Source organism: Dichomitus squalens (assembly GCF_000275845.1).
Source record: "Dichomitus squalens LYAD-421 SS1 unplaced genomic scaffold DICSQscaffold_61, whole genome shotgun sequence".
NCBI classification, from domain to species: domain Eukaryota; kingdom Fungi; phylum Basidiomycota; class Agaricomycetes; order Polyporales; family Polyporaceae; genus Dichomitus; species Dichomitus squalens.
This window is the reverse complement of record NW_006766943.1, coordinates 86,335-99,856: the sequence shown is the minus strand read 5'-3', so window position 1 is coordinate 99,856 and position 13,522 is coordinate 86,335. Positions and strand designations below refer to the sequence as shown.

At 56.9% G+C, this 13,522-nt stretch overlaps 3 protein-coding genes across 3 annotated transcripts; 2 read left to right on the top strand and 1 right to left on the bottom strand.

Annotated features, from left to right (window-relative positions):
* Positions 1 to 1,312: 1,312 nt before the first annotated feature.
* DICSQDRAFT_70162 (Cullin-domain-containing protein) lies at positions 1,313 to 4,333 on the top strand (the record flags this gene model as incomplete). Its single annotated transcript, XM_007370097.1, has 9 exons — positions 1,313 to 1,502; positions 1,554 to 1,633; positions 1,711 to 1,878; positions 2,213 to 3,094; positions 3,155 to 3,335; positions 3,389 to 3,850; positions 3,902 to 4,031; positions 4,085 to 4,187; positions 4,256 to 4,333. The coding sequence occupies 9 exons, from the start codon at positions 1,313 to 1,315 to the stop codon at positions 4,331 to 4,333; spliced, it is 2,274 nt and encodes a 757-aa protein (XP_007370159.1).
* A 647-nt stretch (positions 4,334 to 4,980) lies between these two features.
* DICSQDRAFT_140657 (uncharacterized protein) lies at positions 4,981 to 5,645 on the bottom strand. Its single transcript, XM_007370096.1, has 3 exons — positions 5,527 to 5,645; positions 5,269 to 5,464; positions 4,981 to 5,215 (listed from the first exon to the last, which is right to left on the bottom strand). Exon 3 carries the CDS (start codon positions 5,156 to 5,158, stop codon positions 4,988 to 4,990), a length of 171 nt encoding a protein of 56 aa, XP_007370158.1. The 5' UTR covers positions 5,159 to 5,215; positions 5,269 to 5,464; positions 5,527 to 5,645; the 3' UTR covers positions 4,981 to 4,987.
* A 297-nt stretch (positions 5,646 to 5,942) lies between these two features.
* DICSQDRAFT_129683 (uncharacterized protein) lies at positions 5,943 to 10,373 on the top strand (the record flags this gene model as incomplete). Its single annotated transcript, XM_007370095.1, has 22 exons — positions 5,943 to 6,001; positions 6,055 to 6,081; positions 6,134 to 6,148; positions 6,209 to 6,245; positions 6,304 to 6,317; positions 6,471 to 6,521; positions 6,580 to 6,589; positions 6,645 to 6,662; positions 6,727 to 6,752; positions 6,808 to 6,821; positions 6,890 to 6,921; positions 6,974 to 6,998; positions 7,066 to 7,093; positions 7,139 to 7,154; positions 7,240 to 7,297; positions 7,333 to 7,399; positions 7,486 to 7,509; positions 7,562 to 7,589; positions 7,655 to 7,712; positions 7,766 to 7,790; positions 7,844 to 7,961; positions 8,727 to 10,373. The coding sequence occupies 22 exons, from the start codon at positions 5,943 to 5,945 to the stop codon at positions 10,371 to 10,373; spliced, it is 2,397 nt and encodes a 798-aa protein (XP_007370157.1).
* Between the last annotated feature and the right edge of the window lie 3,149 nt (positions 10,374 to 13,522).

The following is a 13,522-nucleotide window of genomic DNA, read 5'->3' as shown; positions in this document are numbered from 1 at the left end:
TTGACCAGGGTTGCATACGGGAAACCAGGTTCGTCATCGGTGCTCCCAGGCGGCGCCGTCTTGCTAGTGCATGGAGGTAGTCAGGGGGGTGAGGGAATAGCGAGTGCGGGAGGAAGCTGCACGCTCACAATATTATTTGTCCGGTAGAAGAGTCGAAAAATGCTTCAGTCCGAATAGTTTCTACCGCTGACGGAGTTGAAGTATTTGATACTTCCAACCTCTGTTGTCTCCAGCTCACATTATCTGACACCTTCCGCTCACTCTCCCCTCGAAAAATGCTCCTTCAATTCTATACAATTTCTACCTAGGCATACACAATTAGTCGGGCCATCCATAGCTGCTGGTCCCAATCAACGTGATTAGTGCGACCCCACAAGCGCTCGGTCGCCTAGATCACGCGTTGACCTTTGACCAACCGTCATGACCAGTCAAGCTAGTCAAAATCGGTCATGGCTTCGGTCATGACCGCGGTCAAAACAACGCTGGCCGAACCAGCCCCGCGCGGCAAGCTGCTCGGGGTACAGCGAACACATCACGTGCTGACCGGTGACCATCGGTCATGACCGCTTGACTTGACCGATCCCGTCATGACTTGACCAAAGGGTCATGACTTTGACTTGACCCGTAACAACACTGCCGTGGAATACCCCCGTTCAGCTTAGCGTCCCAGGTGGAAAACCTTTACGGATGTAAAAACACGTTGCGCCCGCGGATAATTGACGGGGGATATTCAACGGTCAAGTCCCATTTCCACGGTGCGACCGTTGAACGCGCTTTTCACCCTGTCGAACCGGGGGTATTCCGGGGGCGCCAGGCCCATAGTGCGCCCTGTTCCTAAAGACGGATTCCATTGATGAGCAAAAACGATTCGGGAACATGATCGCAACGCACACACATTTACCATTGGCATGCGACACTCAGGACCTACAAAACATTCAATTACTGAGTCCCACTGAGTGTTTGTATACTCGATGGGAGAAATCGTGGAACAGGGCTCACGGCTTTCGAGCTTGTGGTATAAAAGCAATGTCTCCATCAACACAAGAAGACACCTGGAGTCCTACCACGGGGTCTAACCATATTACTGCTCGAAAACGAGTCTGAGGTTCGGTCGCGCGAGCATGGGCGATGGTGATGAGCGTCGGGAGCATGTCACGACTGGGCTGGGCACGCTGCGTGACTTGCGGCAGCCACGCGTCTAGACGCTCAACCGGTGCTCTTGACCGTCTACCACATCTTCTCCCTCCCCATCTCTCCTCTTCAGACCGCTTACGACCTTGATATGAGTTCTGCAGGCACCAACGCCTATCCTATGCCCCCGCCTAACGCGGATCTCGCGACAACATGGGCCTATCTTGAGGAGGGTGTGGACCATATCATGACCAAGCTCCAGACCGGTGTCTCGTACTCTAAGTACATGAGTTTGTACACCGTGTCATACAACTACTGCACGTCCTCCAAGATGCATGGGACGGGAGACGGTAGTGGCATGGGACACCGTAGTGAGTACTTGCTCGTAGACCCGACGCCGATGTTTATTGATCTTCCAGCAGCGGGAGCCAACTTGATGGGCTCTGATCTGTATAACAACCTGATCCGCTATTTTGTAAATCACCTCAAGACTCTCAGAACAGTAAGTGCCCAGAGTCGCCACATACGTTCCAAACCTCTTGACCTGAGCGCTTGGCTGCCCTCCTCCCCCACATCCAGGCATCCGACACGCTCCAGGACGAGGCGCTGCTGCGGTATTATGCCCAGGAGTGGGATAGATACACAACCGGCGCAAACTACATCAACCGTTTGTTCACTTACCTCAATCGGCATTGGGTAAAGCGGGAACGGGACGAGGGCAGGAAGGGCGTTTATCCCGTATACACTGTGCGTCTTTCATCGTTTTCGTTCCGTGGCAATCGGAGTACATTGCAGCGGCAGACACTATCATGATGCAGTCCGATGTATCTGGAACCTCTGTCTGCAGGATAGCATGGTCATCGTGTCGCCATGCTGCACCCTCAGCAAGCATTGGACGCCGATGTAAGCGTCTGTGGCTCTGGCGACCGCAGCACTGGCTTCTAGGGAGGGCTACGAGCCTCTGTTCCACCCTAGCTCATTACGATGCATCGCGTCGAGTGTTATTGTTGGAATTTCATCTGCTGCTCCCGGGTGTCATGCTTTCACTTCTGAGCCTGTGGCTTACCAGTCCTTACGATAGCTCGCCCTCGTGCAATGGAAGTCAAACTTCTTCCTTCATGTACAGAGCAAACACCAGAAGCTCGCCGGGGCCATTCTGCGGTTGATTGAGCGTCAGAGGAACGGCGAGACGATCGACCAAGGTCTTGTGAAGAAGGTCGTCGATTCCTTCGTCTCTCTCGGTCTTGATGAAAGCGACATCAACAAGGTCTCCTACGAGGTGTACCGGGAGCACCTCGAGACCCCCTTCCTTGACGCTACCCAGAAGTATTACCAGCAGGAGTCGAAGGCGTTCCTTTCGGAGAACAGCGTCGCAGACTACCTGAAGAAGGCCGAAGAGCGTCTGCGCGAGGAGGAAGACCGCGTCGAGCGCTACATGAACACCAATACCCGCAAGGCTCTCATCAACAAATGTGAACAGGTCCTGATCCGGGAGCACGCGGAGCTCATGTGGGACAGCTTCCAAGGGCTGCTCGACTACGACAAGGACGAGGATCTGCAGCGAATGTACGCTCTGCTTTCCCGCATCCCCGAGGGTCTGGAGCCCCTTCGCAAGAGGTTCGAGGAGCACGTCAAGCGGGCGGGTCTCGCTGCCGTGCACAAGCTCATCGGCGAGGGTTCCGGTGCTCAGGGCGCTCCGGAGGTTGATCCCAAGGCTTACGTCGACGCCTTGCTTGAGGTGCACCAAAAGAACTCGGAGACGGTCACACGCAGCTTCCGGGGCGAGGCAGGCTTCGTTGCTAGTCTCGACAAAGCGTGCAGGGAGTTCGGCAACCGGAACGCTGCCACTGGCACGTCCACAACGAAGTCGCCTGAGCTACTCGCTAAGCACGCGGACGCGCTGCTTCGGAAGAACAATAAGATGGCGGAAGAAGAGGACCTCGAGGGCGCGTTGAACAAAGTGGTACGTAGAGTCGTGCGTAAACAAATGATTGCACTTGCTGATCGGGACGCGGGGAATCAGATGATCCTATTCAAATACATCGACGACAAGGACGTGTTCCAGCAATTCTACACGACGAAGCTGTCGAAGCGTCTTATTCATGGGGTGTCGGCGTCGGACGAGGCCGAGGCGAGCATGATCTCGAAGCTGAAGGAGGCGTGCGGTTTCGAGTACACCAACAAGCTTCAGCGCATGTTCACGGGTACGTTTTAGACGTCGATCTTAGCACGCACAACAGCTCATCCAAATCACTAGATATGAGCCTAAGCAAGGATCTCACGGACAACTTCAAGGAGCGTATGCAGCAAAACCACGATGACATGGATATTACGTTCAGCATCATGGTCCTCGGCACAAACTTCTGGCCCCTCAACCCTCCCACCCACGACTTCATCATCCCGCAGGACATCCTCCCTACCTACACTCGTTTCTCGCAGTACTACCAGCAGAAGCACTCGGGACGCAAGCTCACATGGCTCTGGAACTACTCGAAGAACGAGCTCCGAACCAATTATCTGAACCAGAAGTACATCCTCATGACGAGTTCATGGCAGATGGCAGTACTTCTCCAGTACAACAATAACGATACGCTCTCGCTCGACGAGCTGATCAACGCCACGGCGATCAGCAAGGATATCCTCAAGCAGGTCCTTGCCGTGCTCGTGAAGGCGAAGATCCTCATCAACGAGGAGACGGAGCAGTACGACCTGAATCCCAGTGCGTAGTCCGTTTGATGTTGTTAGTGATACTGTACTGAGTAGTCGACAGACTTCAAGTCGAAGAAGATCCGTATCAATCTCAACACGCCTATCAAGGCGGAGCAGAAGGCGGAGTCAACCGATGTCCTGAAGACAGTCGACGAGGATCGCAAGTACGTTATCCAAGCGACCATCGTCCGGTATGTATTTGTCATCCTTGCGCTATTTTAATAAGTTACTGACCGCGATCCAGTATAATGAAGGCACGCAAGACGATGAAGAACCAGGCCCTCATTCAGGAAGTCATTCAGCAGATTTCTCAGCGATTCACACCGAAGATCCCTGACATCAAGAAGGTGCGCAGGCTCTGTTGCTTCTTCGTTTCAGGCGTGTATTCTGATATAGCCCTTTTCGTCATCTCCAGGCCATCGACCACCTGCTCGAGAAGGAGTACATCGAGCGTGTAGAAGGCACTCGCGACACGTTCGCGTACGTTGCGTAATCGCCTTTCGCTGGTTGTATGCTCTTCCTTCCGCCGCTGTGATCATCTCCACAACCCGTCCCCTGCTTTTCCCGTCCATTGTTCATGCTCTATGTCGTGTTAGAAGTGTCTTGTAGCATAGTACCATACCAACGATCCGAACTATGACCGCATACAATCATTTTCATAGTGGCGCGGGGGTTGCGATTGTGAATGCCTTTCGATGCTTCGTTAGGGGCAGAGATTACGGAAGAGCGAGTAGAATTAACATGTGGAAGGATGGTTCCGATGAAGAGGCCTTGGGCGGTGCTTTGCGGCGGTCGCGGGAGCTTCGCCCATGGTACGTGATGCCTCGGCGGATTTAAACTGGTATTGAGGCGAACGCATCCATCGAGGATTCTCCTATAGACGATGTCGGCAGCTGTGTGATGCACGACCTGGGAAGACGCTGTCATTGAAATAGATGCCTTAAGCCGGAACGGACTAGTGCAGTAGCGAACTACTGAACCTGCCAAAACGAGCTTTGCTTGACGGGCGGTAGCCACGAGGCGCCAGTGCATCCGAAGTACTTGCTCTCCGCCTCCATAGAACCCGTCCGCCAGCAACCCACGGTGGGTGACCCTTCTCCTCATGCACACTTGAGGTAGTCCTGACGTATTGCTGTGCAGATTACGCTTACTTCCGCCACATCTCCGTTGGGCGTCGTTGGGCGACATAGCAACCACTGGCGTGAACACGGCACCTCTTGCATGCAGCCTTCACGCAACCGTTCTGAGAAACCCAAGGAGTCATCGAACGATATGTACCTCTCAGGCTGCCATGCTGTTCGCCTTGTAGATGAGGCATCGTTCAATGCAGCGTCTCACCCGAGTTCCTAATCGGAGATGTAGCTCCGCAACAGTTGTGAGGTCCAGAGCTTGTATTCGCGAGGGAAACTAACAGAGATTCCCGCTCAGGACCCGGATAACCTCGCGCCTTTGCTAAGCTCGCCCGAGACTTCGCGAGAAGTGCGACGTGCGCTACTGTGACAATTTCACAACGAAATACGTCAGAAAGCATCTCCATTCACAAAGACCCTGTTGTGCCATATCGCTGTGCACGGGTCCCTGTGTCAGCAGCTGAATTCAGAATGCAATGAGCATCAGTGTCAAGGTCCAGCAGAAGCTCAATCGTGTGCACCTAGCGTCATGGCCGCTCTAAAACCTAAGTTGCAGGCAACACGAATAGACCATGCCGATTCCCAGAGGCTTCGGATAGGAAGACACGGAATCCCGGAGACACCTTCACTGACTCACGAACAATCGGTGGCGCATCTGCGTCGACTTCGATTACCCACGCCTCGTAGAGAAGCACTTCAGACTTCGGCTCGGCGAATCACCCTTGAGAGCGGACTGGCAGTATCCGGGAGCCCCCTCGGGCCTCCTCGCTCTTAGTACTCGCGTTCCTGCCGGCAGAAGCACCATCACCGTGTCCATTCCGGACTTGTCGTCAAGAGTGTCCGTCATGTGCGAGTATCAAGGGTCGAGTGCCTGCCGCATTTATACCATCTCGCGCGGGCATGGACGCGCAGCACCCCGCCCTCTCCCCATCGTGCCACCCTAGGCCCAGCTTGTGTGTTAGAGGAGAGAGGATGTCTTTCATTGACAGTACGTTCGGTGCGGCACTGGTTGGCCTCGTTGTCGGTGCTTGGTGAGTTCCCTCCTTGATTCGTTATCCCTAACCTACTGACATGAGATGTGTAGCTTGTACGGGATAACACTGCTACAAACGTACGTGAAGTGCATCCAGGTCTTGGATAGACGGTTGACCGGGCACGCATAGTTTCAGCTACTTCAGGTACGTCGCATATCGTATAAACATGGACTTATGACATTCATGGCCAGGACGCTGCCGCAGGAATTATTCCAATGATAACTCGTTTGTCAAGTCGCTCGTATGTTGCTCACTGAGGGCTCATCGCGTTATACTGAGGGTGATCGCGGCATGCATAGGTTATCGTCCTAACGTGAGCTCTGTTTCCCCCAGCGTTGATCGACCACAGACTGAAATGTCCCAGGGCACTGGATACTCTGCATCTCATTCTTTGCACACGTACAATCTATTGGTGCGAAGTCCCATCTCCGAGATTCCTACCGTGGTTGATAGCCCATATGCTCAGGTATTTGGTGACGAACTTTGGCAACAACGACAACCTGGACCTAACGACATGGTGAGCATCATGTGTTTATCCCGTATGTGAGTGGACTGACCTTTCTGGCATCATTCAGGAGTATGGCTGTGAGTCTTCTATGCTTCGCTGATGTAAGATGTTCTTACACGGAGATAATCCCAGTTGCAAACTGATTGTAATGTGAGTTGAGGATTCACCCCGGTCCATGCGGTGCATCGTGCTGACATATGCTCGGCATTGAAAGGGCCTCATTGGCCTGATCGTCGAAGCGTGCGTCTACCTGTCGCTTCTAGGCTGGTTTTTCTTCGCTGATTCCCCGGTACAGATTCTTCGCTCGACGTGTGTGGATGAGTGGGTGGATCCGCTGATAGAGTGCGAAGGTTCTGTTCTCACAGTCTGCTTCTCAGTGAGCAAGAACTGGATTTTAACGGGTATCATCGTGAGTACGCATGCCCTTTGTATTTCCGCATATCGTGATGTTCCCGGCCCAGGTTATCTTGGCATGCATTCATTTTGGTAAGTGCCCCTTCCACTGCATTCCGCGGCAAACCCGGGGACTGAAGGCATTGTCATGGCTTCGCAGGACTTGGCGTCGGTGAGAAGTTCAGAGCGTGTGTTTGTCTTCGTTTCTTGTGCTCACACGCGGAAATGACCAGTCTTCACCGCAGAATCGTGCGTGTTCATCGCAGCATACTTCCAGTGCTGCTAGTAAACCATCACATAGCTTCATCCTCGGTCGCTACTCGAAGTTCAATAGCTTGATAGGGAGTACTTCGCTGGTCTCACGCGCACAACGGAGATTGATACCTCATGTAGTGGGTGACATGCCTTGGCCTTGGTTCCGCTGCAGTATCAGACATCATCATCGCCGTGGCCATGTGTTACTACTTGTACAAGAAACGCACTGGACTGAAGAGGTAGTGTTATTTGCTAATACTTTCTCGGATGATGTTAACGCTCGCCCCAGGACTGACTCCGTTGTGACGATGCTTATGGTGTATAGTGTGAACAGTGGACTGGTTACAAGGTACGTGGAAATTTGAGCTAAGACTATAGCTTGTAGCTGTAATCGTATCTAGCATCATCGGGACGATCTGCGTCGTGACCGTAAGTAAAACATCTCGACTCGCCAGTCTCTCCGCGTAGTAGCAGTTGTTGACCCGTCTCATCAGTTTGCAGCAATGCCCACTAACTTCGTCTGGCTGAGCTTCTTCTGGGTCATGGGAAAATGTGAGTGTAATTTGTGTCAGCTGTGTCTATTGACTAACAGCCTAATGGCGCAGGCTACGTCAACTCGTTCCTCGCTCTGTACGTCGACTCTCAGCGGCTTACGCGATGTGAATGCTGATATTACCTCTCAGCTTGAACAGCAGAGAGATGCTGCGAGATAAAGTGGCGAAAGGCGCATTGCAGCTCAGTAACTTCGGCAACCCTCAGTCGAACTCCGGATCTGAACTGACCCCCAAGACGCCGCGCAAGGTACTCCATCCTTGTTAGCATATCAATTTATGTGTGCTGACGGGCGAAACATCCAGTCCTTCCGCCCAGACGGCATTGCTGTGTCAGTAGAGACCATCACGGAATACAGCCCCCGATACACTAGCAAGGCAAGTCGTACAGCCCATCTATACGCTCATGAGAGTTTTGCTAGATGACCATGCACACAGAGCTTCAGTGACAAAGAACGTATGGAGGTCATCACGGAGGTCGAGACCAGGGACCTAATCATCCATGACGACGCAACGTCAACTTCCTCAGCCACCGGCGGTCCTGTTGTCTGAGGTTCCAGTTCCTCGATCGTCCAATGCGGAACAATTGTCTCTGGGCCATCGGCATATCCCGGAGGGTCCGTTGTATCTCCTATAATCTATGGTATTATTGGACTGGCTTGCTACACGGGTCAGCAGGCATTCGTATGTACTACGGTCGTTTCTTGCTATCGTTTACATCGGCATCACTAGTGTATCTTTGTCGACAATACCCTGTATAACGCTCTTTGTCGATTATCGCTGTCTTCAGCCGAATCATTGTGGTTATTTGCCATCCGATACTAGCAAGGGCTAGTCGTACTCAGTTACAACCCGCCAATTGGCGGGAATTTCCGACTACGGAGCGAGCGCCAGTAGGGCGCTAGTCCTGTGAGAACCCGAACGTCCACCACGTCCAATGCATCTTGTTCTCTCGTCATCCCCGCAGCGAACTCTGCCCTTGCTGGGTAATATGCACGAAAACCTCGTTTCATAGCCTTCGAGACACTACGAGATGGCCCTGCGAGACAAGCTGTTGGCTGCCCTCGCTGACCTCCCTGGGACCAGGACCTTCCACATCCATGTCCTCACGTCTGTCCCAAGGAAACACAACGGCCTGTTCCCATACGCACGCCCGCGGCCCCGGACGTACCTCCAGGATGTCTTCGTCTTGCTCTCGGAGCAGAAAGACCCGGATGCACCGCATGTCCTCGTCACCGCCATCGAGGCGTCGGTCTACAACATCCCGTCCACGTCCTGTGGCGTCTTGTACGTCTCCAAAGTTGACTCCTCGGGCCACGCGTCTGCCCCCTCACCGACAGCCACCCTTGTTCGTGCGTTCCTCACCTACTATGCCGACCCCGTGACGCGTCCCATCGCAGTCCAGCACCTCTGGATCCAACTCTTCGCGCGCGCTCAGAACCAGTACCTTTTCCCGAACTCGTCCGAGTTCGAGGGCAAACGCCCGCTGTCGGATGTAAAACTGTGCGCATGGTGGAAGCGGGTGTACGGCGAGGTCGCGGGGGAGATCGTGGGGCGGCTGAAGGGTACCGGCAAGGTCAAGCTCTTCTACGTTCTCCCCGGGTACTCTGAGCTGGAAGCAGCGCACACCATCAGCCGCGCGTTGTCGCGAGCCGTCCCCTCCACCTCCGCCAAATTTCAGTGGGTATACGGGCATCCGTACTCGCAGACCGAGATCCCCCTTCCTTGTCCGAACAGTGCGGACCCGGACGCGCCACACAATTTGGGGACCATCATACCGTGGTTTGATGACGACCCGAAGTCGCGGTTCATTGATGAGATCGCGTACATCAAGAGCACGGAGAGCGGATTCCGTTCGCCGCAGCGAAAGCGACCACGAGCACCCACTTCGTCTGGACCAGGAGGCGCGAAGAAGCCTGCACGCGAGCAGGAGGACGAGGAGGACAAGGAAAAGGAAAAGGAGGGTCGTCCAGAGGGAGAGCTGTCGCTCGTTTCAGCGGACGAGTTTTGGGAGCGCATGTCTTTCCGCCAGGAGTGCGTCGCCGGCGCGGTCACGGGATTCTTCACCCTGTGCGTCTCTACGCCTCCACCGGTGAACCAGGACAGGCCGTCGCAGCCGTCGCCGCTCGCGCCTCAGCCAGGCCAGGTCGCCCCGAAGCTCGTGCGGCGCATTGTCGCCTCGCTCATGAACCACCACGAGTTCTCGACGCGCGAACGCGCGATTCGCGCTACGGAGACTCTGGAGGGCGTGATCAAGGGGCTCTGCGACGACGCGCCAGCCGACCCCGCGACCGTACCTGCCCCGTCTTCATCCCCTCCGGAGCACCCGGAACGACCGCACACGCCCGAGCCAAACCGCACAATGCGGTTGGAGGCGCCGCAGACTCCGCCTCCCGGACGGTCGCACCTCACCGCAGGGCGTCCAGCAGGCGGGCTCCCAGAGATCTCCCCCAACCCGTTCCCGGACCCGGTGGCGACCCGCGAAACGTACACGGCGCACATATACGGATCGATCGAGGTGCGGAACGCGCCGCTCGCGCCTCGAGGCGACGCGGGAGCAGATGGCGGAGCCGAGACGTCGCGCGCGGGAGGCACGGCTGCGCCTGCAGCGCAGCCGGTCACGGTGCTTGCGGTGCGGAAGAAGAGGAAGCCTCCGCCCTGAGCCTGCGCTCGACGACTAGCGTGTCGCGACGCTGCTGCCAGGGCACCGTTGCTTCCGCGCGAAGGGGTGCGTGCCTTGTCGAAGATGGGAGGGGGGAGGACGATCGATTCGTACTTGTCGCGAAGAGCGAAGCTTCGTGGAGGGAGGCGTCAGGTACGGTGCTGCCCGCGGCGTGGTGCGAGGAGGCCCATTAATGGGTGCCGTTGCTTGTTCGAGTGCGCGTTCTTGTGCCCAGAAGGGAGCCATGGGAGCGCGGAGGTGGTCTGGAGAGATTGGGTGAGTGTCCGTCTGATCGCGATTTGTACACGGCCAGGCACAGACGCGGACCAAGTAGGCACTGACTGAGTAGAGCGGTGCCTGCCTTCGCGGGTGCAGATCCTTCCCTCGAGTCCGTTCATCCGTCCGTCCCTATGCTGACTGACGTTTTCTGCCAGGCCGCCCATGGTCGCGTGGAATGTGTTGAATCGTTCTTTCATCTTGCATTTTCATGGGCCCAGATCTGCCCTCGTTTCGGAGGATCTCGGGGAGCGTATCTTTTCCAATATGGACGAAAGGACAGTGCTCGTGCTATCAATACGCCTGTCTAGTATGTTGTCTGAACAGCCGCAGCCCGTCTGGTGCCTGTGCTGTCTTGCTTGCTAATCGCCAATGCTGTATGCGCTATCTGTCGCTCGTACGAGGTCCGGAGCGACCATGCGGCCCCGTCAAACTCGGAGCGACAGCGTCGACGACGGCGTCGCGAGCGTCATCGCGAAACCGTTCAACGTCAATCCCACAACCTCTGTCGAGGGGGGCGATCTGTCTCTCCCGCACGGTCGCGCGGTGGCGTTGCCTTTCCTGACGGCGCTCGGCGCAACGATGCAGCTCAGGTCCCACGCGCGCGACGAGATTGGGGCGGGCTTAGGCGGAAAGATATCCTCGCCGGGTGCCTGACGGGCAGGGACGACGTCAAGAGCCCCTCATCGGTCTCTTGGACGAAAATCTCTCGCACCCGGATGCCACATGCACGCGCACGCGGCGTACCCTTGCACCGCGCACACGCCATTCAGCCGAAAACTGCGGGGTGGCAGCAGGGAGAGCCCAGAGACGGCGTTAGAGGGATGCACCCTCGAAGGAGAACAAGGCCTCGCGAACTTGTCCCGATTGCGGCCAAGCGAGACAGAGAGCCTTGTCCTGCGATCGTCGAACCGTCCTCGCACGCTCGCCCGTCCGCGACGCGCCGTGCGAAGCTGTTCCCGCGTCTGCCACTGGCAATGCGCATCGCAGCCGCCGAAGCAGCGAGAAGAGAACGTTGCCGAAAGTCCCATGTGTGTCCAATGAGCGAGCGTTGACCGAGCACCTGGATATGCTGAGGATATACGCCCCGTGGACGAGGGCAGTAGCCCCGAGCTACATAGCACGTCGGCTGAAACGTCACCCATGGCCCCTGGCGTTCTCGGGGCAGCCGATCGATGCGCGTGCCCGCCATGGCCGTGCAGACAGACGGCCTGCCAACTTCGGTCGGCGAAGGTGGCCCTTGCTGCGAGAAGGAAGCCCGCGTCTGGAGTGCGTTTGTGGCCATTTACCGTCTAGCAGCAGCAGCAGCAGCAGCAGCGGGCGTGTGTGGTGGATAAGCTCGCGCGGGGCTGGTCATCGTCCACGGACTCGGGTGCACGCTGGGCCAGACCGGGCTCGCAATGAGACCTATTCGGGGCGGATTCGTGGAGTCGTGGGTGCGGTCGGAACGTTCGTGTGAGAGGCCATGGGAAGCGTGCGGGTGACGTTACGCTTTTGTTGGGGGGCGCCTTCTGGCGCAGCGGTGCGCGGGCTAGAAGGCTCGCAGCGGAAGGACGTCGAGGGCAGGGGACAGACGGCAATTGGACGTCGTCCGGAGACGGCGCGAGTGCGCTGGCGCGTGCGATAGGCCCGACGGAGCTGAATATTGCGTTTCGCGGTCAGCTGGTGCGGGAGCGTTCCGTCGTGCTGGATGCACCGCTACGTACCGTGCGTGGGTGCTGGGGCGGCGGATCGAGCGAGGCTGCCCCCGGGTGTCGACGTGCGTACAAGCTGCGGGGGCTTCAGTGCTGGTAGAAGTGATAAGCGAGGTGGACGCAATGATGAGGCTCAGAGTCGCAGACAAAGAGAATGGATCAGGCTTCCGTACGTCGAGAAGGACGTGCTAGAACGTCGACGTCGAGGGTGGGGAAGGAGGGGAACCTCGCGGGTGGACGGCACGGCACGACGCTCGGGAAACGCCTCGCGCTGGGCGCGCGCGAGCCAAGCTATGTACGGAGTCTCGGAGACAATATTGATTCTCGGTGGGGCCTCGTGGCAGGGAATGTTCATTGCGGGGAGCTGGACTGTCGGGCTCGATGCGCCCGAAACGGATGCGCTGTTGTCACCCCATTTGGGGCGCGCAATAAAACAGAGTTGGCCGAGGTGTGGGGCGGGCGAGGGCGATATAGATCATCATATTATATCGAGCCCTTGCGGCTCGCGAGGCGATGGGGATGTGCAGACGCGGCATACGATGCAATATGCGGCACGAGGCAGGGAAGTCGCGCACTCGGCGTTGGCACTGGCACTGGCGGCTGGGGGCGGCGCCGCGCACGACAGGCCCTTCGCGGCAGGTCGCGCATCGCCCGCCACCGCCGCGAGCGTCCGAGGGCGTGGTGCGCGCGGTTGCGGGTACAGTTCTGACGGCCGACGTATCGTCTGGGACGGACACACAGAGGTGATTAAGGTTGACGGCGGGTGCACAGCAGGAGCATTCGTGCGTGCTTGGGGGCACAGGTGGGATCGGAGCGTCGGTGGCCGGGAGAGCTGTGTTGGCGCGAGGGCGGGTATACATAGACAGATGGCCCGTTGGCGATGGCAGATGCGCAGACAGCAGACGATAATAAGTTTGCTGCCTTGCAGGGCTGGCAGCGCGAGTAAGCTCTTGGTTCTGATCTGACGGGCAGAGCACAACATTGTTCTTGTTGTTGTTGTTGTCGTCGTCGTCTTGTTGTTGTCGTCGCTGGCTGATCAACTCCCTCGCCGTGATCGACTGCCCTCCAGTCCGACTCCCAGCCCCGCCTCCCCGGCTCTCACTCACACCACCGTCCACCTCCCCCGCCGACCGCATGCGCCCCTCCGCTGCGCCCGACGTCGCCCTCCGTCTCTAGCTC